This window comes from Pundamilia nyererei, unplaced genomic scaffold (assembly GCF_000239375.1).
Source record: "Pundamilia nyererei isolate P.nyererei 1_Seehausen unplaced genomic scaffold, PunNye1.0 scaffold00141, whole genome shotgun sequence".
In the NCBI taxonomy this organism is placed as follows: domain Eukaryota; kingdom Metazoa; phylum Chordata; class Actinopteri; order Cichliformes; family Cichlidae; genus Pundamilia; species Pundamilia nyererei.
In genome coordinates this window covers 1,462,071-1,486,333 of record NW_005187542.1, presented here as the reverse complement: position 1 = coordinate 1,486,333, position 24,263 = coordinate 1,462,071, and the positions used below count along the sequence as shown (strand labels likewise).

The window sequence follows — 24,263 nt, the reverse complement described above, 5'->3', positions numbered from 1 at the left end:
CCTAGCTAAACACCTACCAGCCATTTGGCTGGAAGGCGGGTTTTAAAGGTAGAAAAGCCAAATGGCTGCTCTCTGGGACTCTAAGTGTTGGGTGATGGGAAGCTATGCTAAGGTTAACTAGCCTATAGCCTACATTTTGCTCTCTGCAAAAGACAAAGTAACTTAAGCGTACCATATAACTCCCACAAGTACATTCAGTTCGACACAACTACACACCTTTTTAACCTAACATTAAGGTTGCTCTGTCAACAGCCTATTGTCTAAATTACTGAGCTAACAGAGCTACGTAAACAGAGCGAACATGAGAGCACCCGACTGCAGACATCATTAATGCAGCGCAATGGAATAAACTCCCAATCTCTGTGAAAGTGATCAACTGTGTCCGGAACCAAGTTAAAATACGAAAAAAATCTATTCAATAATAATAGTGATGCAGTTTAGCCTTTTTTATGGCGTTATTTTTGTGCCACTATTCTGAGTGCACGTAAAAAAAGTTTGCACAAAATTCATTGTTGAGTGCAAAAAATGTATATATTATCCATACACACACAATAGGAGCCCCACTCGCTCGGTTTTTGCATTTGCGCTTGTTCGCAATGTATTGCTTGCGCTCTCAACATTTCTGCCCGTGCGCACTCAACTCTTTCTGTACACCTCAACTCTTTCTGTCAACTCTTTCTGTACTCTTCTGTACACCAAAACCAGCCAATCACAGACTTGGATGCAAAAAAAATCTGATTGGCTGCTTTGGTCTCCAATCTGCTTGAAATGACAAAATGCAATATCCCAGAATCCATTTCATCCAAAACTCAAATGAGGCTGTGGAGGAACACAGAGTGGCAGAGTTTGAAATATTACTCTTTCTGGGTCACAAAATAAACTTTTAAGATATTTTCATTCGAGAATGTTGCTGTGTAAACTTCAAATATCTGCTTGATTTATCAAGACATCACATAAGGGCTCTAACGTTTTCGGAGATGCCTGTTACCCACCAGCTGACCGCATAGCTGGACTGGCCATTAGGCATACTTTTTTATTTTTATGTTTGCTTGTTTTTGTAACGGTATAAACAACGAAAGGTGGTGGATTAACCAATTTAGCTAGAATTTTAAAAAAGACACAAAGCTGGAGTTATTCTGTGTTTTTGCTGCACAAATGGCTCTTCTTCTCTCATTCTCTCCCCCTCCCTCTCCTGTTGCTACTTCAATCATGAAACCGATCAATGATCAGCTGATATGCTTTTCTGCCACAAGTCCCGTGTCTCTTGTTTGTTTATCGCCCACTTTGCGACAGAAAGAGGAAACCAGCGGATGTTGCGCTAAACAACAGCAGCAAGCTTGATAAGCTGTTGTTAGAATTTATTTAATATTACTTTCTAGTATCAGCTGTTTGCTGGAGCCACAGCTGTAAAAACTGCTGGTCATGATATCAGTTTGGATATGTGGTGAGAGGGAAACATGAAGGTGATACAAATCATACATATATACCAACAAGACAGTGTACATCACTGTGACAACAGTGTTTGTTTTAGTTCAAAGGCTTTATGGTTTTTCCTATAATACCTGGTGGTGTAGTCGGCTATTTTTTGTCAGTCCAGCCTTATATATTATGTTTAACCCGAGTAGGGTCTGAAAACGATGTGCCACGCCTTTTGCAAATATGTGATGTATTGTTAATCGAGCAGATATTTGAAGTTTACACAGCACCATTCTCGAATGAAAATATCTTAAAAGTTTATTTTGTGACCCAGAAAGAGTAATATTTCAAACTCCGCCACTCTGTGTTCCTCTGCCACTGCCTCATTTGAGTTTTGGACGAAATGGATTCTGGGATATTGCATTTCGTCATTTCAAGCTGATTGGAGACCAAAGCAGCCAATCAGATTTTTTTTGCATCCAAGTCTGTGATTGGCTGGTTTTGTAGCACAAATATAACGGTGTTGAGCGCGCACGGGCAGAAATGTTGAGAGCGCAAGCAACACATTGCGAACAAGCAACAAATGCAAAAACTGAGCAAGTGGGGCTCCTATTGTGTGTGTGTGTATGGATAATAGCAAACACTGAAATACATTTTTGTACTCACCAATGAATTTTGTTCACTCAAATTTAGCTTTTCTTGGCTCAAAATAAATTTCTCCTCAAAATGCAACACATTGACCTGCCATTTTCTTTTTACGTGCGCTCAATTTTTTTTTACGTGCGCTCAGAATAGTGGCAGAAAAATAACGCCATTTTTTTTCGCTCAGCCGAGCCTCTCTGTTGCTGTTTTGAGCAGCCCGTGTCAGTCACCTCTTTCACATGTCACTCACTCATCCACTCATGCACTGTGGTCTCATAAGGAAACTCAGCTTTTTGATATAAACTTTTCCCTTCTTCCTGAATACAAATATTTTTTAAAGTATTTGTTCGAAATAAGTATTCGTAAAAAAAACCCACGTTATTTGTGCCCCTCCGAATACTGTATTCGGGTTCAGCTCCACCCCTAATTTGACCACAGTTAATTTGCATGAATGTTGATTTTCGATGTGCTGCTTGGATATGATGCTTAGCAATAGTGGTGACTCTTAAAGCTAGTCAGTGAGAACCCGGTGAGAATTGATAACAAATTTGAAACTGGTTATGGCTTCAGCACCCCTGCACCTTGCCCACTTGGATGTTAAAGGTGAGTAAGCAGCACACTCAAGGACATTTAAATCTGTTAACAGTATTGTCCTATGTCCGTTTCTCCGTCTTTGACCTCAGGAGCACCATGTTTTTGGCCCGAAAGGGAGACATACAGTAAAGACAACCCTGCGCTACCAATAGATTACTACCTATTGCTTGCATGACATGTGTGATAAATAAATAATAAATTCACGGTAACAGAAGTGGTAAAGGTATTAAGTCTGTGAAAGAACAGTCAAAAATCTGTCTTAACACATTAATAATGGTGAAGACAAAAACATTCTTTGGAATTTGATTATTAAGCTGTTAGCTAAGCAAGCCCCCCATAATATGAGCAATCCACTTACCAGTCACTTCAGTCGTTTACACCTTGCTGGAACAGTGTTACACTCCGTCTTACCTTCAGAACTGCCCTAATTCCTTGTGATTGAAAAGATTCCTCAGGGTGTTTGGTCCATATTGACACAGTAGATGGTGGAAGCAGCCATAAGAAGATGACTACATTGTGGCCATAAAAAGATGAACACAGTACTCAGGTTTGCTCTGGCAGTTGAGTGATCCTAAATTTGTACCAAGGGACACAAAGTGGCAAAGGCACTATGGATCCATACTTTCATGTTTATGTCTAATTCTGACACTACCATCCAAACGTTAGTGCAGATCAATCAAGATTTATCAGACCAGTCAATGTTTTTTCCCGTCTTTGTTGTCCAATTTTGGTGAGCCCATGTGAAATTTAGCCTTTGTATCCTGTTTTAATTGACCAGAGTAGCACCGGGTGTGGTCCCCAAACCCAGTTCTGAGGCTGGGTTTGGGGATATTCTGCATTGTTACATTGTGTTTTGATATTTGAGCTACTGTTTTCTTTTAATTCCAACAGTTTTCACAGACACGATTATCCTTATATTTTCTTCACATATTAAGATTTTGAAGTGGGTGTAAAATGTACAGCTTTTACGAGCTCACACAAATCAAGCATTATTACAGATTAAACCACTTCTTCATGCTTTTCATTGTGCTGACTGTTTTTCTATTCATTTTTTAAAAATGGTTTTGCAGGTTGGACTGTTCCTTGGAAAAAATAAGCTCTCTAGATGTGTCATTTTATGTTCTAGTTCAGTATTATAAGAATTACAATACTGTGATAATTAGTTTTAATACTTAAATACTTTTAAAGTGTTTTTGTCTGAATATTTTTTATATAATTTTACTTAATTAACCTTTAAATACAAATGTTTCGCAGCATTTACCGGTGCATGTTTACACGAATAAAGAATCCAGATCCTTCCTTAACCACATATCTATACATTTCTATGAAGTTCATCTTTGTAATATAAAACAGGACTGAAGCTGAAAAAACAGTGACTGAAAACTTTATTTTGCAGAGCAGAATATTAATATAATGACAATCATAAGCTAGATGTGCTTTCCATAGGTCTACCTGAGATTGAGCGTTTTTGTGTTCGTGTTAAAAATATAGAAAATAATTTAAAATTGTAAATTGTAAAATTGAATTTCTTCTTTTGTGTAATGTAAATTATACGGAAGAGTATTTTATATGTTTTGTGTCTTTGCCTTACATTCACAAAAAGTAAAAAAGAAAAACTTAAATATAGTTTTGACAATACATCATGCAAAGCAGAATGGCTTTCAATTCCTCCTGTGTATGGCTTTGTTTACAGCATGCAGGGAGCGACATGGAGCAGACTCTCATTCATCTGCTTGTCTTTTCTTACTGAAAAGAAAGAAAATTACAATCACGGCAATGCTCAGTCAATAAAAAAGACCTTTAACCTCTAGCATTTGCCAAATCAGCCATGATGATTTGATGTTACCTTTCCCCTGAAGGCTTGGAGGTCATGACCCAGAGTAAATATTCCTTGGCGGCCATGGAATCCAGTACCTTGTTCACATCGCTGGTGAAGCTTCCATCTACGTGCCTCTTGCTGAATGTTTCACCCCATCTTTCCATTTCAGATCTGAGTATGTACACAGGCACACAATGTAAACACTGCCCCCTAATGGTCAGTAACCCCACAGTACGGAAACCTGACAATTTAGCTGTAAAATTTGATCTGCACTGGAGAAATCATCAGTTTTTCATATGATTATTTTCATCATAAGTGAAAAGATTGTTCTGGTGTAATCATTTCCTAACTGCTTCATTGTCTCTTTGCATGGTTCATGTCTCATTGCACAGTGTGAGTAAGATATGATCAACACAGTGGAAAAGTTCAAGTGATTTATTTTGGCACAATCACAAGAAACACTAAGGGAAAAAAGCAGTGGAAAGGGGGAAAAAGGTTGAAGAAGCAAGAAGAATCAGCTGATTAGCTCGAGTTCTCTGTTTTGCTCTCCCCATCATGGTGGAATCAGACACAAGCAGGCCATTTTAGAAGGTTTGGGTATTGTAGGAGGAGATGCACGTGAAGAAAAGAAGGGCGGCCTACTCTCTTCGGACTTGTCCAGACTTGAGGTTGGCAACAAAGTCTTTGATTGCCTGGTCTTTGAGGAAGGAGCTTACATCACTGGTGAAGGTGCCATCTGCATGTCGCTTCTCGCCAGCACTAAAAAACACAGACACGGACCACTTGATATGTCTTTTTTATACTAATGGAACATATGAGTCAATTATAAAGGCGCTTTCTTATTTGAGGTACCTTATATTTACACTCTAGTGCTTTTAAATGTAAGATTTTACATTTACAAGTATAAAAGATCAACTCACTAAAGACTGGCTCTGAATTCCTCACAAAATGTGTGGCTTGCTGGGCACATGTGTCAGATGCTTTGGAAATAACCTGTTTAAGGCCAATGGACAGGCAAATAGAGAAATACTTCTTTTTATTATTATTCTTATGACCCCTCTGATTTATCTGCAGAGGCTTTAGAAGGGCCAGGCCCCTAATTTGAGAGCCAAAATGCATATAAATACATGAGATGTTAGGCTGCTTTTCTTGCATACTCCTTTACTGCTGCTACTTTAAGCACCATGTTGTATTACGTGTTTCACTTGTACAATTGAACACTACTCTGCTAGTATCCTTGGCTACTTTAAAAGATCAGTTCTAGTGTCTTTTATCACAAATTTCACACTGTTTTCACACTGACCCGCTCCTCTTGTTGTTCATCAGCCACCGAACAAAGTCCTGTGCTTTCCTGTCCTCCAGATATTTACTGTAGTCATTTGAGAAAGTTCCCTCTGAATGTCTCTTCATGCTCGACAACTCCACAGGCTCATCATTTAATGTGTTGTCTGATTCAAAACTGCAAGGGAGAGCAAAGTAGGTACCACTGAAGTGTTTTCCATAGCATATCATATTTCTACATATCTATATAAATCTCTAGGAACACTAGGAGTATAAAAAAGAGAAGTAAAAGAAAGGGGAACCGAAAGGAAGCACTTTGTTCTTAAACTTAGCATTGTCATATATAGTACATGTATCCTTTGTCCTTCCCTTTAATCCTACATTATGTATCACTTGTTTCAGGGTCACACTAAAAAGTTAATCAACCATAGGTTCTATGAGTCAGTATCAGGTCATGTAGGAATTTACACTATAATAAAAACAGTTTTTAATTGCATTTCAGCATAATCTTTAAAGCTTTTTCTTGTTTTTTAATTCAGTTGGAGAGACTTTTTCTCATACGGAAAATATCTTCTAAAATATCTTTTAATTTCTTTTTGACGTATTTTATAGTTGACCTAGCTCTGAATTATGTTTCAATAGGCTCAGGATACTGGGGAGCTTCCCATAATGCACTAAGCATTTCTTTTCCCTCTCTGTTTTTTATACACCCCTACTGTTTAATCACTGTAGGGTCTTTACCTTACAGTATAACTATTGTTGTGAATCTGTGCTATATAGATCAAATTGAATGGAATTGTTCTTGTGATTTAGTCACAAGAGTAACACAAGGGTGCTAAAAACAGCTTTATCTTAAAGAAGCGTTTCGTTGTACCTTAAGCTGTCATCAGCATCATGCAGAGGAACCTGCCAACTGCTTTGGACAAAGCCGAGGACCAGGAGGATGCCAGCCAGGGAGTGAATGCTTTTCATGGTGGTGACCTGTAACAGGGGACAACACACACAAAAAAGAAATAAAACATTCAACCAAACAAAGAAACATTTTCCCCACCCAGAAAAAAAAACCAAGAAAAAAAGAACTTGACGGCTAAAAGTAAAATACCTTCTCCACTGCAACAAGATACAACTCACCTTTTCTTCTTTCTTTCCAAACACCCGCTGTTAGTTCCACTGCTTATTGCTGGTGTCTGCATCTAACCACCCTCTCTCACTTTGCAGCCTTATATATTGAAAGAAGAGCTGCATAGGTGGGTCTTTTTCCCACTCTTAGAGTAACAGTTCCACCTATTACTCTAAACCTATTAGACACACCCATTACACACGGGGCCTGTTGACTGAATAGATGAGCCGACCGTTTGCTCATGAAGGAAAGGTGCCAGTCAAGCGTGATGCCAGCTGGTCCTTCAGTGTTAAGGTCAAACAACCGCAGTTCATCCTGTCAAACAGAAAGTTGGGGAGATGCTTTAATGTGCTACTGTGTCATTGTGATCGGAAGCAATATTTGTGGCGTCATAACTGGATGGAGGTTGTGGAGTCTTCCGTTCAGAATCAAAAGATCGGAAATCTCTCTCCCCCCCTTTTTTGCATCAGTTGCAGTTATCTCTGTTTAACCAAGCTGACTATTCAATAATAAATACACACATACAGGTGGGTGATGCTACATGACTGTCACACATAGACCAGATATTTAATTTGCTGGAAATTAAGGTTTATTAGTACAGGATCAGGGCTGGAACCTTTCACTTTGACACTAAATTTTGCTGACTTTTTTTGTGACATTGAATATTGATCATGAAATAACATTTTTTTTAGAGCACTGACATCCAGAAATATTATTCAGGTGCTGGATTTAAACATAAGCTTAGTGACAGCCCTCTTCCCCATATTTAGATTTTCCTGGTGCTGTGGATCCACGGCTGGATCAGGAGGGGTCAAGGAATCCCAAAAAGGCGTTGAATGCAAAACACTACTCAGTATCAACTGGGTCTATATAATGAAGGAGAAAATCAACAAGACTGTCTTCATATAGTGTCACAGATTTTTACAAAGGGACAAGAAAACTTCAGGTATTACTATTTCATCAGCGGGACCTTTCCCCCCAAGAGTTCCGATACTACATGGAACCAACTGTTTGATATGACACATATTTAAACCAGATGTCTTTGACAAAAAACTCCCACTAACCCAGGTAACACTAGTTTTCACCTGAGCTACACCCAACCCACTAATGACACCATACTTTAAATACCCCTTAAAATTGAAAGTGAAGCAAGAAGATATTTTTTTCCTCATTGTTAATTATTTATTACATTAGAAAAAACTCCATTAACAGTTTTACAAATGTCATAAAACTGTATCAAATACTTTGATGTGTCTATGCTTAATACAATGCTGTAGAAATTTTAAATGTCCAAGTAGTTCAGGTTCACTAAAATATTCCATTACACTCAGTTCCCATTTCATTCTTTGCATTATTATACTTTTTCTGCTGGCCTCTAAATGACATTTTAAACAATAAATGTACACTTAATATATTTCTAGAAATTTTTTTTTTTCACATATAGGTTTTACAAGGAACCATATCAGCTTTAATTCTTAAAGAGACAGATATTTTTAAAAGAACATATTACACACTTTTTGACTTACCATTATTTTATTAAATTACAACGTATCAGATTGTTTTTTGTACCCGATGAAGGTCAGTTGGACTGAAACGTTGTGGTTTAATAAAATAACACAGAGCAAGATGTTTGTTGTTAATTCAGAGCTTTTTTAAACTAAATGAACATATCTAAAACAAGCTCTCATAGACACAGAATAACATTAGAACTGGGACAGTTTTGCACCCATTAATTTTCCAATACTAAATGAGTTTATATGTATTTTTTTGCCTATCTTTATTCATAGAAAATAAAAACAGATTTTGGTTTTATGCAAAGCACCTGAGTAGAAAGTGAGTCATGTGGGTATAGACATGTTGATTGGCAGCGCCAGCGAGCCCATGATCCTTGTCTGTGTACCACTGAAAGAAGAAAGCATTATATGTATGAGTGTTTCATGACATTGGTCCCACAATTGTCTGTTGCATTTCCCAAGTTGCTCACCATGGCCTCAAAGTCCACCTGCTCCTCAACCAGAGCTTCTGAGATCTCTGCTGCCTGCTGGAAATGGACATTGTCTAGAAAAACAAACCGAACAATAAGGCAGAGTTCCGTTGAAAGGTAACATAGTGGTATGATCATGGCCATTACTTTTGTCAGTGCTGATCAAGTTGCAAGTGTTGGATCTATTTATTTTACATCAGTCTGTATGAATTTGTTGATAATGATAAGTGCTGGTATACTAATGGATTTTCTGCAATAGTATTGGCATTCAATTTAAAAAAGATGAAAAAAGTGTGCTTTACCAACCACATGTAGAAATTCAAACTAGTCTAGAACATTTCAGTTTAGTTTTCTATAACCACATTAATTTTGTTGCACTTTTCCAACGTCAGGAGGTGGCTATGAGGAATGCATCTAAAACCTCCTGTTTGAAAAGGCAGGGCTGCAAATGTATTCTGTCACAGCAAATGAAAAATAAACTCTCACACTTATTGTTATTATGTTTTAGGCTTATGTTGCCCCCCAAAATTATAAAATAATAAACAGACACAAACATAGAGGCCTTGTGTTGCTCACCATCGGCTGTTCCATGAACAAGAAGATACTGCACTGAATGGAAGTTCCTGGCCCTGCCAGTTACTGTTGTGTTCTGCACACAGTCAGATTTAATTTTTATGTGTCAACAAAGACAATCGCACAGCTGAAAATAAAGGACAGAGAACTTGATATTCCTGGCTGTGAAACTTACATCGTAACCTTCAGAATTCTGTGAAGGCAATTTCATGTAACGCTCTGTGTAGATGGAATCTGGTACAAATAGACAGATAGTTGCAGATGTTATTATTTCATATCATTAATGGGATTGTAAAAAGTGACAGCAAAAGAAATACCATAATAGCGCCATTTGGAGACTGGAGCAACTGCCATTCCACACTTGAAAACTCCACTGCCAGATCCCAAGACCATGGATGTGACATATCCTCCGTAGGACTGTTGAATATAAAAAACTCATTACTGCAGATCATCTATTGTCTTGAGTACATGCCAAACACATTGACTTGTGAGTGAAACATTAACTTGCACTAAAATATTCTCAATGTGTTTAACCTTTGTGGCGTTTTTGTTTAACACAAAGTCTTCACTACTTACCCATCCCCAAATAGCAACTCTGTCTTTGTCAATGAATCCCATTTTGATGAATTCCCTTGAAAAAAAAAGAGATATGAATTTAATATGGATAAGGGGATGACAAGAACTTCTGCTGATCATTGCCATCATTGACTCGTGATATTTCCGCTACACTAAGTTTCTCTCTAAATGGGAGTCACAGTAACAAGTAAAATCCAGTTTTATCAAACTTGCTGGAGCAAAGAAGGAACCTGTTTGTTTGAGATGCACTGACTTGTCTAAACTCCTCCTCACTTTCCTTACCTGGCTGCTGTTATCTGATCTTCCACCTCTTTGGTTCCCAGGCTTTTGTAAATTTCATACATTAACTTGTCGCCCTGGTAACCGCTCCCTCTTCCGTCAAAGCTAGCAACAATGATTTTCTCAGTGCTTGCCAGGTAGGTGGACCAGTTTACCCTGTAGACGTAGTTTACTTTCTGACTGCATGGACCTGCGTACCTGGAACATCAAGCACATTCAGAATGAGTTTTTTGGCCCTACTTTAAAAAGTCTTTTTGTTTTATTTTTTAAATGAACTCTTACACATCGATCAGTAAAGGGTACTTCTTGGACTCATCAAAGCCTGGAGGCAAAATCATCTGGTACCAGAGATCTGTCAAAAATATGAACATAAAAAGAGTAGTAGGTATAAGACATGTAGTAAAATAAATAATGAAACAATGTACAAATAATAATTTCATGCTGGTCAGAATTGAACCCATGGTACTGCATTTCAGCCACGGAACATTAGGATGCCTGCTCAACCAGAGAGCTAAATTATTTTTCATAATTGTTTTTTTTTTTTCATGACAGTTTTCCAATGGGCCACCTTCAGGGAAGGTTTACCTGCTTAAACCTTCTATCGTGCAAACTGATGTCCTCTATGTTGACTGGTATTTGGACATCCACTGCTTTTTATTCAAAATGCCAAATTATTCTTTTTGTTTCCAAATTTTGCTAATGGCAGATCATATTTAAAACATGCCTGTCTTTTCCAATAATAAATATAAACAAGTATTAGTGAATGTCATTAATGTAAAAGATATTGCATATATCAGTGCCAGTATCTACCTATTGATCCATTCTCTTCCGTTTATACTTAGCAGAGTTGCAGGGGGGGCTAGAGTCTATCCCAGCTACCATAGGGTGACCCTCGACAGATTGCCAGTCTGTTGCAGGGCTAGCCCATGCAAACACAGAGAGAACATACAAACTCCACATAGAAATGCCCTGGGCAGATTGTGGCCTCGGGATCTTCTGGCTGTGAAGCAACAGTGCTAACCACTGCTACTACTATGAATGCTACTATGCATGAAACCCCAGTGCAAGGGGTTACACAAAGAGGATGTGGGACCCATGGAATCTCCGATACCCAGCATCCAAACTGACGGCGAAACAACTAGTAGCTCGGTGTTCCAGCATTCGGAAGAAGGAACTGCTATCACAGCTGGAGATCATTGAGGTACAACAGAAATGCTATGGCAAGGGGGAGCCAGGATGATACGTCATATCATCACCCCCACCTGAGATTGGGTACCAAGCCCCAAATATGATGGAACAACGGGCGTTGAGTGCGAGAGCAGCTGATCTGAAACGTAAGATCATGGTGAAACTGGAAACCTGGACCCTTCCTAGCCAGTTACCAAGACTATGTGAAGTACCCCCTTGAAGGTCTACTAAAAGATGTGAATGCAGCAACATCAACTGCAACCATCAACGAAACCAACCAGCTGATATACACCATGAAACGAGTGATCATGGGGATCGATGGCTACACTGTAAAAAAAATTGTAATATAAAAGTATTTTGCTGTGTATTTTACTGTTTTTTTTACTGTTTTTCTAGAATATCATTAAATTTACATAAATAGACTGTCATGTTACATTTCAAATGAAAAATAACATAAAATCACTGTAAATGTAATAAAACATAATTTTCTTGTTTTTAAATATATTTGTCTGTACATATGCATATTTAGATTGTTAAAATACATTCACAAATGTATCATAATTTCACAAAATATTTGTCTGTTATTTGAAAGATTGAACTGTTAAATTCAAATGTAATGCTATGGAAAGATATATAAAATGATTCTTATAAACTTTTTTTCACATTAAATAATGTTATTTAGGGCGATCGTGGCTCAAGAGTTGGCAGTTCGTCTTGTAATCAGAGGTTGCCAGTTCGAGCTCCGGCTCAGACAGTCTCGGTCGTTGTGTCCTTGGGCAAGACACTTCACCTACCACCTACTGGTGATGGCCAGAGGCGCCGATGGCGCGATATGGCAGCCTTGCTTCTGTCAGTCTGTCCCAGGGCAGCTGTGGCTACAACTGTAGCTGCCTTCACCAGTGTGTGAATGTGAGAGTGAATGAATAGTAGAATTGTAAAGCGCTTTGAGGGTCTCGAAAAGTGCTATATAAATGCAATCCATTATTATTTAAACCAACTGTTAACTGTATATTTCTATACATTTAAGTATTATTATTCATATTGCCGCATTCATTGACCTTGTTTATAGGTAATTTCATTGTTTAATCACATTAAAAGGTTCCTAATTTAATGTTTAAAAGCACTTAAAAAAGGCAAAATCCCATGTAAAATTTGGGCAACAAACTGTATTGTCATTACTGAAAATAACCGTATTTTTATGAGAAAGTTATTATCTGTTATTTTATGGTATTATTTTGGCGCACCGGCTGCCGGAATATTACTGTTTTTTCAGGATTTAATTTTTACAGTGTACAAGATGATGGAGAAGGACACTAGAGGCCAAGATCATGGTAGCACGGAGGTGCTATGAAGAAAGGGTTGCTTAATAAATATAGCAGGCTGCCCCTACCTGAGGTCATGGAAACTACCAAGCAAAGACTCACAGACACTTGAAGAGATGCTGGCCAAAGGAGGCAATAGAAGCCACTGACATAAAGATCAGGAAGCTTGCAACCATGCCTGGAGGGTTTCACCCCAAGTCCAGCACCCTAAGGCTGTACGCTAAGTGGTAGGAAGGAGGTTGGGGACAAGTGAGTGTCAGCACCACAGTCCAGGATGAAACAATGAACATCCACATCAGGAAGATGGCTCGAACCGACCACATGCTCAGTGAATACCTCAGGTAGCAGAAACCCAAGAAAGAGGAGCAAGAGGAGGAACCATCATGTAAGGAGAAGCCCCTGCATGGTATGTACCAGCGGCAGATAGAGGAGGTGGCTGACATCCAGAAATCCTACCAGTGGCTGCTGGACAAAGATGGACTGAAAGACAGCACAGAGGCACTAATCATGGCAGCACAGGAACAAGCTCTGAGCACAAGATCCATAGAGGCTGGGGTCTATCACACCAGGCAAGACCCCAGGTGCAGGCTGTGTAAAGATGCTCCTGAGACAATCCAGCACATAACAGCAGGGTGCAAGATGCTAGCAGGCAGAGGATACATGGAACGCCATATCCAAGTGGTCAGCACAGTATACAGAAACATCTGTGCAGAATATGGCCTGGAAGCCCCGAGGTCAAAATAGGAGACACCCCCTAGGGTGGTAGAGAATGACCAAACTAAGATCCTGTGGGACAAGATACAGACGGACAAAATGGTGGTGGCTAACCAACTGGACATAGTAGTGGTGGACAAGCAGAGGAAGACGGCTGTAGTGATAGAGCTAGCGATATAGAATGACAGCAACATCAGGAAGAAGGAAGATGAGAAGCTGGAGAAGTACCAAGCGCTCAGAGAAGAGCTTGAAAAGATGTGCAGGGTGAAGGTAACAGTGGTAATTGGAGCGCTTGGTGCAGTGACCCCCCAAGCTAGGCAAGTGGCTCCAGCAGATCCCAGGACCAACATCTGAGATCTGTTTCTGCGAACATCAAAAAATAAATAAATAAACATACTAGATTTGTAATTGACCCAGATACTCTAATGAGAGGGATTTTAAGAATTTTATCTCATGTTTAAAAACATCTACAGTGTAGTGAGGTTGAGGTTTAAAATGGGCAAAGCCAACTGAATATGGTTAAAGATTATGCTTATTCGTTGCCATTGACAAAATATTCTGGCAATCTAATTGTGTAAAAAAAAAAAAAAAGCTTTCTGCAGAGTCGTTGTTTATTATTGCTATTGGATTATCGTTAGAGAGTATAGTCAAAAATGTTATCAGCTCAAAATGAAACTGATGGGGAAAGTCTTAAAGGAAAAATGATCATTTCTGCGTTCACTTACTGTATTCGCCCAATTTGATGGTGCCTTGACGCATGGTTGGCATTTGAATACCAGAAATCATGCTCACAAATTCCTTGTTGTCTTCCAAAACTCTTTGCTCTACAAATGTACAAATACAAGAAAGTTATTGGAATACTTTTTTTTTCTGGACTGCAGAACCAGTTGCATACTGTAACTTACCTCTGTTGTTTATGTTATCCATGAGAGAATAGAAAGGAGTGCCAGGACCTTTGAGTAAGGAATATGATGATATAATTAACTCAAATGATCCAAAAACTCTAGAGAGAATAAGAGGTAGGTTTTTACGAATCAGAAAGAGAATAAAACTGACCACTGCAGCTCATGCGGTAATAGGAGGCATTGTGGCTGAAGTAAGCGGAGTTATACCAACAGTTTTCACGTAGATTACACGTCAGACACTTGGTTTCTTGTTGTGTCCGCCTAAAACACATAAAAAATGCCCACATAGCAATTCTTATTGAATTTCTTAATAAAAGATAAAGGATAAAACATGAAAATCATTATTCTTACTTGTAAACGTTTCTTCCTCCTGGCTTGCCACCCTCTTCATTACTTGAAAAATATCTGAGGAGTAATCGGTAAGAATGAGTGAGGCAGGAGTTTTAAGAATGTAGCAAAGTAGGAATAAAGCTTGAAGGACACTAGTATGGAGACTTTGGAATTCTTAATTATAATCAGTGGCAATCAGACAATACCAAAACCTACATGGCCCCATGTAAAAAAGTGATTGCCGTCTAAAACGAATAACTGGTTTGGCCACCCTTATCAGCAAAAACTGCAATCAAGCATTTGCGATAATTGGCAGTGAGTCTTTTACAGCACTGCGGAGGAATTTTGGCCCACTCATCTTTGTAGAATTGTTGTAATTCAGCCACATTAGAGGGTTTTCAGATATGAACCACCTTTTTAAGATCACGCCACAGCATGTCAATCTGAGTCAGGTCAGGACTTTGACTAGGCCACTCCAAAGTCTTCATTTAGTTTTTCCTTCAGAGGTGAACTTGCTGGTGTGTTTTGGATCATCAAGATGATTTTTTTTTTCCAAAATTGACACGAGCCTTTATCTTCCTTTTTCCTAGCAGCGGTTTTTGTCTCAGAATTCTCCAGGCCATTTTGTGTCTTTCGTATTGTGGAGTCACAAACACTGATTGTACCTTTATTAAGTTAGGCCTGTAGTTATTTGGATGTTTTTCTGGGGTCTTTTGTGACCTCTTGGCTCAGTCACTGCTGTGCTCTTAGGATCATTTTGGTCAGCCAGCCACTCCTGGAAAGGTTCTCCCATGTCCCATGTTTTTGCCATTTGTGGATAATGGGTCTCACTGTTGTTTTGCTAGAGTCCCGCAGCTTTAGAAATGGCTTTATAACCTTTCCAGACTGAGAGATTTGTTTCTCATTTGTTCCTGAATTTTCTTGGATGGCAGCATGATGTCTGGCTTTTGATGATCTTTTGTCCAACTCCTTTTTGTCAGGCAGGTCCTGTTTATGTGATTTCTTGATTGAGAACAGGTGTGACAGTAATCAGACCTGTGTGTGGCTAGAGAAATTGAATTGAGCTATCCAAAGATGTGATACACCACAGTTAATTTATGCTATAACAGAGGGGGCTAACCACTTTTTCCACATAGGGCCATTTATATTTTGTCTACGGAGTCCTGCACTTGAGTTCTCACTCTGCCTGCCACACAGCTAGCTGATGACCAAAAACAAAATTTGAAGACACCGTGTGCATCTATTACATTAACTGCAAGCAATTAAATGAATAGATTGGGGATGTCAAACTCATTTTACATTGCAGGCTACATACAGCTCACTTTAATCTTAAGTAAGCCAGACCAATTAAACTACATGATAAATGAGCAAAATTACAGACAAAGTTGTGGGTAAAAACAGCAACTTTTCTGATATATAACTGTTTAATTGTTGGTGGTGGCAGTATTGGTACTGGTTATGATGATAGTGGTGGTGGGGAAGGGGAGGTCTGTATCAATAGGAAATGCTGCAAAACTTGTGAAAAGACAGTTAAAACTTCAGTGCACTCTTTTAAAATTTCTAAAGCTTTTCAGTGGGCCGGATTTCGTCTGTGGCAGGTTGATTCTGGTTGCCTTATGTTTGACAACCCTGTAGGAGATGATTTGACTTACACACTATCTGTTGTGACTTTCAGAATGTCAATAACTTCCCATTCTCCAGAAGTGATGGCTGTAGCCTTGCCCTGCATGAATACAGAATATGTGTGGGTGGTTAACATGTCACAAAAAATGATTCATAAAGATTCATAAAAGATATTGTGCAAGACAAAAGAAAGACTAGCCAGCAAAAATATTTCAGTACTCATACACCCACCCCAACCACATGATGGATGTGCTTGTATTGCTGGGTGTCACTCATGAGCAGGTAATAGCTGTTCTTATCTGTGGCAAAAACTGGTTCTGATGGAGAGAACTAAAGAACAAGCGTGTTATTATTTATTCTTTTATGCCTTTTCTGTGCAATTCATTCAAGTCAGCACACATTTAATTTTAATATTAATTTTATTTCAGTACCCTGAAATAAATGGTTGTAAGCAAATGTTATCCAACAGTCAGTAGGGAACTATTTTCTGCAGTGGATTAATACACATACAGTGTTCTACTGAGTGTTTCTGCAGCACTGTCTGTTGACAGTCAGACAGTCAGAGCAACAGCGTGACTCACTTTGATGTAAGCACAATACTCGTCATTGTGGGAGTGAGTCTTTCCATGGAATGTATTACTTTAAAACATTTACATATTTAATACCTATTTAACAATTAACAGTGTAGTGACCATACCCGTCCAATCCAGCCAGTGCTTGCCACCTCCAGATGCTGTGAAAAGATGTTAAAACTTGTGTTTATTGTCGTTCTAAGCTACAGTTTAGAGTACAACACAGCAGCCTTATCGGCTCAGCAGCTTTAAACCCAGAGAGCACAAAGAGACATTGTGACTGGGAACTGAATTTTGAAACGCTTTAGCCAACAAATTAGGAAAATCTCTAAATGGCAGAGTTGCTCTTTCACATTTGTACATAAATGGAAATAATTAGCAGCCCTTTAGCTAAGTGGAATGCCACAAGAAACTCTGCTGCACCAAGTTAACACTTTCGACTAGCTTTTGTCACGGTTTATATGAAGATATTCCAGAATAGATTTTTAGATCTTTAAAAGTTTATTTTATCCACAGGCATGAATGTATTACACTGCAGCATTTACATACATGACTGTATTTAGTATATAAGCCTGGACTACAGAAAATATTTTTGGACTAGATTTTTTCCTTATAAGACTAGGGATATAGGATGGAAGATGCATTCCAGATCATATTCTACTTCAGTTGTGCAAATTTCCAGTGGATTTGACATACATAACCATTGAGCTCTAAGTTATTTAGAGTAAATCTAGGGATATATTGAACAAATAGTCTTTTGTCCATACTTTAGATAAAAAGATCTATTTTTTATGTGATTTAACATGAAGCATGTCAAAAAACTCTAGTCTCAGTCAGCAAAATCTTAGCGGTTTTCACAAAGTTATGGACTCAAAGGTAGGAAAAAGTACTGGTTTATACATTTTTGTTTTACCTCATAAGTATTCCATGTGAATCCATTAAAGCTGTAGATCTGAAGGATGAGATGGTTTTGTACTCTCTTTAGCCACTGGACAGCTAGACGCTCATCACTCACCCAGGTTACAGTAGACAAGTAGTGCTCACTGAAGTGAAACAAAAAGAACAGTTAAAGTTCAACATTTTGTTTTTGGATATTTGTGGAAGAAATGATATATTAGAAAGTGTTAGATTACACTGAGCCAAATGAGTCTGGAACAACAACTTCAGAGATTTTTGTTGCATTGTCAGTGTCCACGACAAATAGCTTCACTGTGGGATTGGGAGTTCCTGGCTGCAAAGACAAAAGAATATAAGATAACAGACAAAAGTCAACACTGATTACTGATGTATGTCTTCAACAAAACAGCAAATGTGCTACCTTTGGATATGGAATAGAAACAGTGCTGGGGTACTGGTTTTCACCATACCACGAGTATTCAATAGTGTGGACCCCGGTGTCATTAAACTCAGCGTAAGCCAAGTTCTTTCCTCCAGGTGACCACCAGAGACCTTGGTTGGATGAGAACATTTCCTCTGGAACGATGAACGTATGAAGCTGTGTTAGAAGATCTTTTACAGCTTATGGAGTAGTAAAGCAGCATGGTTTCATGTTGTCACAGTACAATAGATCGATAGATCGATATGTGTTTGGGGTTTTTTATACTCCTTGAAATGTGACTGTAAAAACACAAACATTCTTCTAAATGAATGGGAACATTTGAGGCCTACTGCTGTCTTAGAAAATCTAAGACAGAAGAGAAATGACTGATATTATAGTGTAAAAATATTTTTTTAAAGTACAGACATATTAGCAAAACATCCTTTGTATGCATTCTACTGTACAGTAATTAGTCAAAATCATCAATTACATTATAATAAAATATCAGTCATGAAACGCTGTGTGGCAGGCAGGAGTAGGACCCAAGATGCAGGCACTCAGACTCGAAGGATGAACTCAAAAAACTCAGCTTTATTTGCTGACAGGAGAAAGCATACAAAACTGAACTGGGAAATATAAGCTTACACTTGACGGCGAGGCACACGAGGAAACACACAGTTTGAGGGACAACGCAACACTGACTCAGAGAAACACAGGGTTTAAATACACTGGGAAGTAACGAGGGGAATGAGACACATAAGGAGGGCACAGCTGGGAGAAATCAGGACTGACGAGACAAGCAAAGCAGGACGCATTCACATAAGACACGGACCTTCAAAGTAAAACAGGAAGTATGACACAGAGACGCGAACTTGACACGGTGGAGACAGCAACTAAGAAACACAGAGACATAAACCATAAGGCAGAGGACTTATGGTTTATGTCTCTCCTTTTGAAATGTGTTGGTCTCACCAGTAAGACACAACTTTTACTTTAAAGATTAATGTTCTACATTTCTGGTCTTGGTTATAGTTTAATACTGCTCGGTGGTTGGTTACAGAGTGTTCGCTAACAAAGTTTGTATCTTCCACTGCAAACTACTGTATAGGTAGTTGCATAATATGCTAGTAATCAAAGCAATCACAAGGAGGTTGTTGGTGCAGCAACCTATTTAGAACGTATTTAAAAAGCATTTCACCCAAACAATGGAAGCATCACACCAGCCAGCAAACACCTCTCCATCTGAGTTTTTGCTTTTCTCACCAAAAGATTCCAGTGAGTTCACAACTGATCTGAGGCCTAAACTTTGTATGATATCTAAATGCTAGTCAAGTATGACATCCTTTTTATTACTAATTGTGGCGGTGGCGTAGTCTGTGCCGCTGCTGCAGGGGAGGCGTGATGAGCTGATGCAGTTTCGGTGTGCCAGCCTGTATTTTCCCACAGCGGCGCCACAGACCACGCCCCACCACACTAATGTTGTCTTTTTGTGCTTGAATAATGTCTTTATGTACCTGTATTTATCATATGGTATGGTCTAATATTAATATAAAATGGTTTATTTACATGTGATATTAAAATTTCAAATGCCTGTATCAGGATACGTATAGAGTTGATCAGGGTCTCTTCCTGGAGACACAGCTACTTGTGTAACAGTAAGAAGCAAGTTTCCTCATGCAAACACTGAACGTAAATGACTCATATATCTTCCACTTACCCTCATAAACCCAGTCTGGGATTCCATTTAAAATCTTATTTTCCTCGCCATTGAATGTGACTTGTTGTGATGTAGAGTTGGGGCTGGTCTTTATATACACATTATTGTTCCAAACAAAGGCCTAGAAAAACAAATAAACAAAAGTCAAGAGACAAAACCCAAATATATGGATGGATGGGAGGACTTCGAAAAGGTTGTACATGATAATCTTTTACCCACTTCAAAACAGAAGTGTCATTCAAAATTAAGCCTGCAATCATCTGTCTTTCCCTGAACTTACCAGTTTGTTCCCTTCAGGGGCCCAGGCAAAGTACTGGACTTTATCAGGAATGTCAGAGGGTGTGATAAATGTGCTGAAACAGATTTAAGCATACATTTTACGAGGTGCCTGTAACTGAAGTTGTGAATTATGTCGGTGATATAAATATATATTTAAATAGAGGAAGCCAAAACCTTCTTTGTAGTTGAAAAAAAAAGTTACTCACTCTGACTCCCGGTCATAAAGTGAATATGAAGCTGTAAATGAATGTCTCCACAGCTAATGGGACAAAAACAAAGTAAGGTAGTTTATCATTTAAAAACTTTGAATATAAATCAGTTTAGAAATGAATCAGATGTGAATAAAGGTACTTTACCTTGGAGTAGTTGCTCATGAATGCAACGTATCGGCGGTCAGCTGACAGCTGGTAATCATAGGCATTTTTGTCTATCTGTTTGTTGAACAGAGAGATTGTAAGCATTTCATAGACACCTCCTCAAAGTCTTGCATACAAACAACACAGCATCTGTATGGAAGCTGTGTGCTATAAGCTTTAAAAGAAGGCTATGGATGCACATGAGAAGGATGTCTTACAAATCTGTCTTTGCTCAAGAAGTCTGATATCTTGTCTGTTGCGACGTCATAGAGGAACACTGAGCCTTCTGACATATGCAGATATTCATGATCTATGGTGGAAGATGAGAAAGATGAAAGCACACCCTTAAATATTCTACTTACAAGGGAAAATGTGTGTTAAAGAAGAGAGTTACTAAATGACTGATTACTGTGATAAAAGGCAGTTGACACAGTCATATAGATGACAATCTCAATATGGACCAAAGTTTTCTCATGATTGTTAAATTGAAAAAACTGCTACTACTACTTTATGGAAATGAACTTTAACTTGCTGTAGTGCTCTAATCTAGCTATAGCTACTACTTGATTTATTCACATGCTACAGTTATGGTTAAACATACCCAAATGTATGGATTAGAATTAGGGTTAGACCCTATGGTAGGTTAGCTCTGAGAGGGTTAAAACCACTGGTACCAAAATCATAGTAGCACCAGATTTAGCACCAGGGGTTAGTTATCCATTGGGAACATGAATGCAAAAGTATGAAAAAGTGCTTGTGATCCATGTAGATTAATGGCCAAAACCAGCTTGATATTTCAGAGAAAAAAGGTGCTGTTCTGGTTTCAGAACAAGTGAATTAGGCAGGTCAGAGCTGTCCTTATTAATATTACTGCATTCTAGGTTATTTGGTTCCATATACTGGGTAATTAAATACGTGCCAATAATTTCATGTGCCTCAGTGAGTCAGTAACACAAAGTGGATTTTTGGAGATATAAATTATCCTGTCTGATAACATATTTACAGTCCGGGAGACAATAACTCAGTGTCATCATGCCCCACACTTTCTTTCTTTCTTTTTAAAAAAAATACAGGTTAATTACATCACCCACCAGAAATCCACCTCATGTTGTAGGATTTGGGTTTCAGTGAGCTGTTGAAGACGTCCTCAAGGGTGAAAGATCTAATGCTGGCCTCGTCGTTCTTTTCTGAAACACGTGTTTGGAAAAGTTAGGAGCTGCCAAACACTTGAAGATCACATGTTACAGATATAATATCTAGCCCCCCCCCCCCCCCCCCCCCCACACACACACACACACACACACACACACACACACACACACACACACACACACACATTATGATGCTCAGCAATGAGATAAGCTAAGAGCTGTAGAGGCTGTAACTGATAACGGCAAGTGGGATGTCGCTTACGTTAATGTGTAATAATGGAAATTGTCAAAGTGGGTACAGAATGGGCTTGGATTTAAAGGTATGCATATGGGGTGTCAGAGAAACGTCATTGCGACTTTAATCACACTTATAAATGTGACTTCGCTCGTTTCTTAGGTGGCAACGTGACTCCCGATGAGCTAAATGTTTTCTTTCAGTGTTTTTAGAGAAGTGTTAAGTGACAACGGTCCAAACAACGCGCAATGACGCGCGCATAAAATACTTTCTGACAAATGTGTTTAACGGTAAAGCAGAGATGACGCCAGTGTGTGAAGCATTTAATAACAAAGACTCACCATTAAGAAATATAGCCGTGGGGACCGCTATCAAAACGACGACCACAGCTGCCCCAAAAATTCCGAGGAGCACCTTGGCAATGGAAACCTGTTCGAAGGGACAAAAGTCAGAAAGTGCAAACGGTTCCGTGTGAAGCATTCCATACGCATAACAACGACGTGTGAGTATTAACAAACCACCACCAACCATTGTTTCTGGCCGTAAAGTGAAGTATGCAACCGATATCGCTCCGAATCACAACTTCATCGATCCAGTGCCACACGCGCAGAGAGCAACAAAGTTATGTGACACATTGGTTTGTTGTTAAATATTATCTCAGCTCAAGTTTCAAAGGTGACACAGAAAATGTCCAGCGGAGTAAAGTTCGTCAGGTTTTATGATGCACAACAGTTTTGAGGAAGTATGTTATCCAGCTGTTCCCCAATTTGTCCGCTATTCAGAAAATTGTTCCTCTTATTCAGCATGTGGAGCAAAATGCCATTTCACTTAAATATAAGAACACATATCGTGTCTGTAAACACTTTTTGTTTTGTTCAAGGCTGCAATTATCAGTTTAGTCTGTTACTGTGTTTTGCAATTGCCTGAAATGACAAAATTAATATCTTGTTTGATTAGTTATTTTCCTGTTCATACAGAAAGAGAAAATTATGCTTGTTAGACAGGGACGTTTGCCAGGAAAAAAGGAAAAAACGGATTAACGGTTTACAACTATGACTAAACAGAGTGTAGAAATAAATATTAAATAACGTCATTTTACCTCTCAGGACCTGGCGTCCACATATGTGGACATCACATTTTGGGTTGTCTAGACCAAAAATACAAAATTTTGCTCTACAAGGGCCCAATATCCACATACGAAGACAGTATACTACCACTGTTCTATCGAAATTTAAAACGAATGTCCTCATATGTGGATATCATTTTTCCCAGAAACAAAAATCAGGTAAAAAGATAATACTTTGTTTTTACATTCATCGGGTCCCAATCAGCCCAAATAGCAAAGAGAAATTAAAAATGCATGCCATGAAAGAGTTAGGAGGTTAAAGAAAACCGATTATTTTCATATATTATGAACTACAAAAGATGATCACATAGCACCCGATATATATTAATTCCTGCAATTGTGTTATTAAATACGATTTAATACTGTGAAGGCTATTAAAAAAAAACAAAAAAGCTTAAGCCAAACTGTACTTGAGCATCCTTATTATGTGCCAAAATCTATTAAAAATATTTCACTGCTTTGATAGCCAGATAGTCACCATTGCTATCACTGGCTATGCTGCTATTGTGGCTAACTCAGTCAAGCTAAGTTGTAGCATTATATATGCAGTCCTGAGAGTTCATTCATAAAAATCAAACAAACAGAAGCTATTCATATTGAACCACCATCCTGTATGACAAGGAATAACTTTTTGTTAGCTCTCATATTGCACTGCATATGCTGTCCACCACTTTACATGACTGTCAAAATTATGTCTTAGATGCATCCACCATATAGTCCCTTCTGTAGTGCATGGTAAGAGTCCCCAAGCCGTATGCAATGCAATAAGTACGGAGGAATGAAAAAGTTATTAAAAAAAAGTGATTTTACATTCTCTGCTCAGATGTATTTTTCTAACAGCTGTACAAATAACACTATTTATTCTATATATGTACACACACGTATATATATATATTTTTTCTTTTTTTTCAGTCAGTGTGACTCTCAGAAATACAAGTTTAGGGTTTTTTTTAGACATTATTTCCACTGACTGTGCAAGTCTTCCTCTTTGCACATGACACTGACCAGTCTGAAAATGCTAAGAGCCCATTAAAGGCTTAACAAATATAAAGCTGTGCCTTTATGAGGAATAGACATCATATTCTGCACTTATTTTCCTCATACCGGACATCCTCAGCAAACAAATAGACAGTGGATGTCTTC

General features: G+C 38.5%; 3 protein-coding genes across 5 annotated transcripts in view; 1 reads left to right on the top strand and 2 right to left on the bottom strand.

Moving 5' to 3' along the window:
* Positions 1 to 4,367: 4,367 nt before the first annotated feature.
* LOC102203756 (glucagon-1-like) lies at positions 4,368 to 7,235 on the bottom strand. The gene is made up of 6 exons (XM_005744260.1): positions 6,884 to 7,235; positions 6,627 to 6,733; positions 5,775 to 5,930; positions 5,114 to 5,230; positions 4,499 to 4,642; positions 4,368 to 4,398 (listed from the first exon to the last, which is right to left on the bottom strand). Exons 2-6 carry the CDS (start codon positions 6,722 to 6,724, stop codon positions 4,374 to 4,376), a joined length of 540 nt encoding a protein of 179 aa, XP_005744317.1. The 5' UTR covers positions 6,725 to 6,733; positions 6,884 to 7,235; the 3' UTR covers positions 4,368 to 4,373.
* Positions 7,236 to 8,042: 807 nt separating this feature from the next.
* The window catches only part of LOC102202812 (dipeptidyl peptidase 4-like), a 17,475-nt gene continuing 1,254 nt past the window's right edge, over positions 8,043 to 24,263 (bottom strand). The window contains exons 1-26 of one of the 3 annotated variants that reach the window (XM_005744257.1): positions 22,523 to 22,752; positions 22,336 to 22,423; positions 21,700 to 21,795; positions 20,827 to 20,918; positions 20,609 to 20,683; positions 20,459 to 20,511; positions 20,254 to 20,326; positions 19,974 to 20,094; positions 18,257 to 18,411; positions 18,072 to 18,169; positions 17,852 to 17,981; positions 17,064 to 17,099; positions 16,598 to 16,696; positions 16,396 to 16,466; positions 14,765 to 14,818; positions 14,565 to 14,674; positions 14,414 to 14,461; positions 14,234 to 14,332; positions 10,567 to 10,636; positions 10,288 to 10,482; positions 10,006 to 10,060; positions 9,747 to 9,846; positions 9,605 to 9,663; positions 9,433 to 9,505; positions 8,857 to 8,930; positions 8,043 to 8,774 (exon numbers count right to left, since the gene is read on the bottom strand). In XM_005744257.1, coding sequence (XP_005744314.1) covers positions 8,682 to 8,774; positions 8,857 to 8,930; positions 9,433 to 9,505; positions 9,605 to 9,663; positions 9,747 to 9,846; positions 10,006 to 10,060; positions 10,288 to 10,482; positions 10,567 to 10,636; positions 14,234 to 14,332; positions 14,414 to 14,461; positions 14,565 to 14,674; positions 14,765 to 14,818; positions 16,396 to 16,466; positions 16,598 to 16,696; positions 17,064 to 17,099; positions 17,852 to 17,981; positions 18,072 to 18,169; positions 18,257 to 18,411; positions 19,974 to 20,094; positions 20,254 to 20,326; positions 20,459 to 20,511; positions 20,609 to 20,683; positions 20,827 to 20,918; positions 21,700 to 21,795; positions 22,336 to 22,423; positions 22,523 to 22,525 — 2,220 coding nt within the window. In that variant the 5' untranslated portion in view covers positions 22,526 to 22,752 and the 3' untranslated portion in view covers positions 8,043 to 8,681. Of the gene's footprint in view, positions 8,775 to 8,856; positions 8,931 to 9,432; positions 9,506 to 9,604; positions 9,664 to 9,746; positions 9,847 to 10,005; positions 10,061 to 10,287; positions 10,483 to 10,566; positions 10,637 to 14,233; positions 14,333 to 14,413; positions 14,462 to 14,564; positions 14,675 to 14,764; positions 14,819 to 16,395; positions 16,467 to 16,597; positions 16,697 to 17,063; positions 17,100 to 17,851; positions 17,982 to 18,071; positions 18,170 to 18,256; positions 18,412 to 19,973; positions 20,095 to 20,253; positions 20,327 to 20,458; positions 20,512 to 20,608; positions 20,684 to 20,826; positions 20,919 to 21,699; positions 21,796 to 22,335; positions 22,491 to 22,522; positions 22,753 to 24,263 lie in introns of those variants that run through there. The other 2 variants (XM_005744256.1, XM_013913637.1) reach the window with 2 other exon arrangements.
* The window catches only part of LOC102203284 (grancalcin-like), a 14,330-nt gene continuing 12,516 nt past the window's right edge, over positions 22,450 to 24,263 (top strand). Inside the window, exon 1 of the mRNA XM_005744259.2 lies at positions 22,450 to 22,496. The gene's annotated coding sequence lies outside the window, so the exon portion shown is untranslated. The remainder of the gene's footprint in view (positions 22,497 to 24,263) is intronic.

What these genes read in the sequence shown, in the direction of transcription:
- LOC102203756 (XM_005744260.1), bottom strand. Translation starts at nt 6,724, where the DNA reads ATGAAAAGCATTCACTCCCTGGCTGGCATCCTCCTGGTCCTCGGCTTT. An exon ending in GATGCTGATGACAGCTTAAG is followed by an intron (nt 5,931 to 6,626) that starts GTACAACGAAAC and finishes TCTCCCTTGCAG; the next exon opens with TTTTGAATCAGACAACACAT. An exon ending in ATGAACAACAAGAGGAGCGG is followed by an intron (nt 5,231 to 5,774) that starts GTCAGTGTGAAA and finishes TGTGTTTTTTAG; the next exon opens with TGCTGGCGAGAAGCGACATG.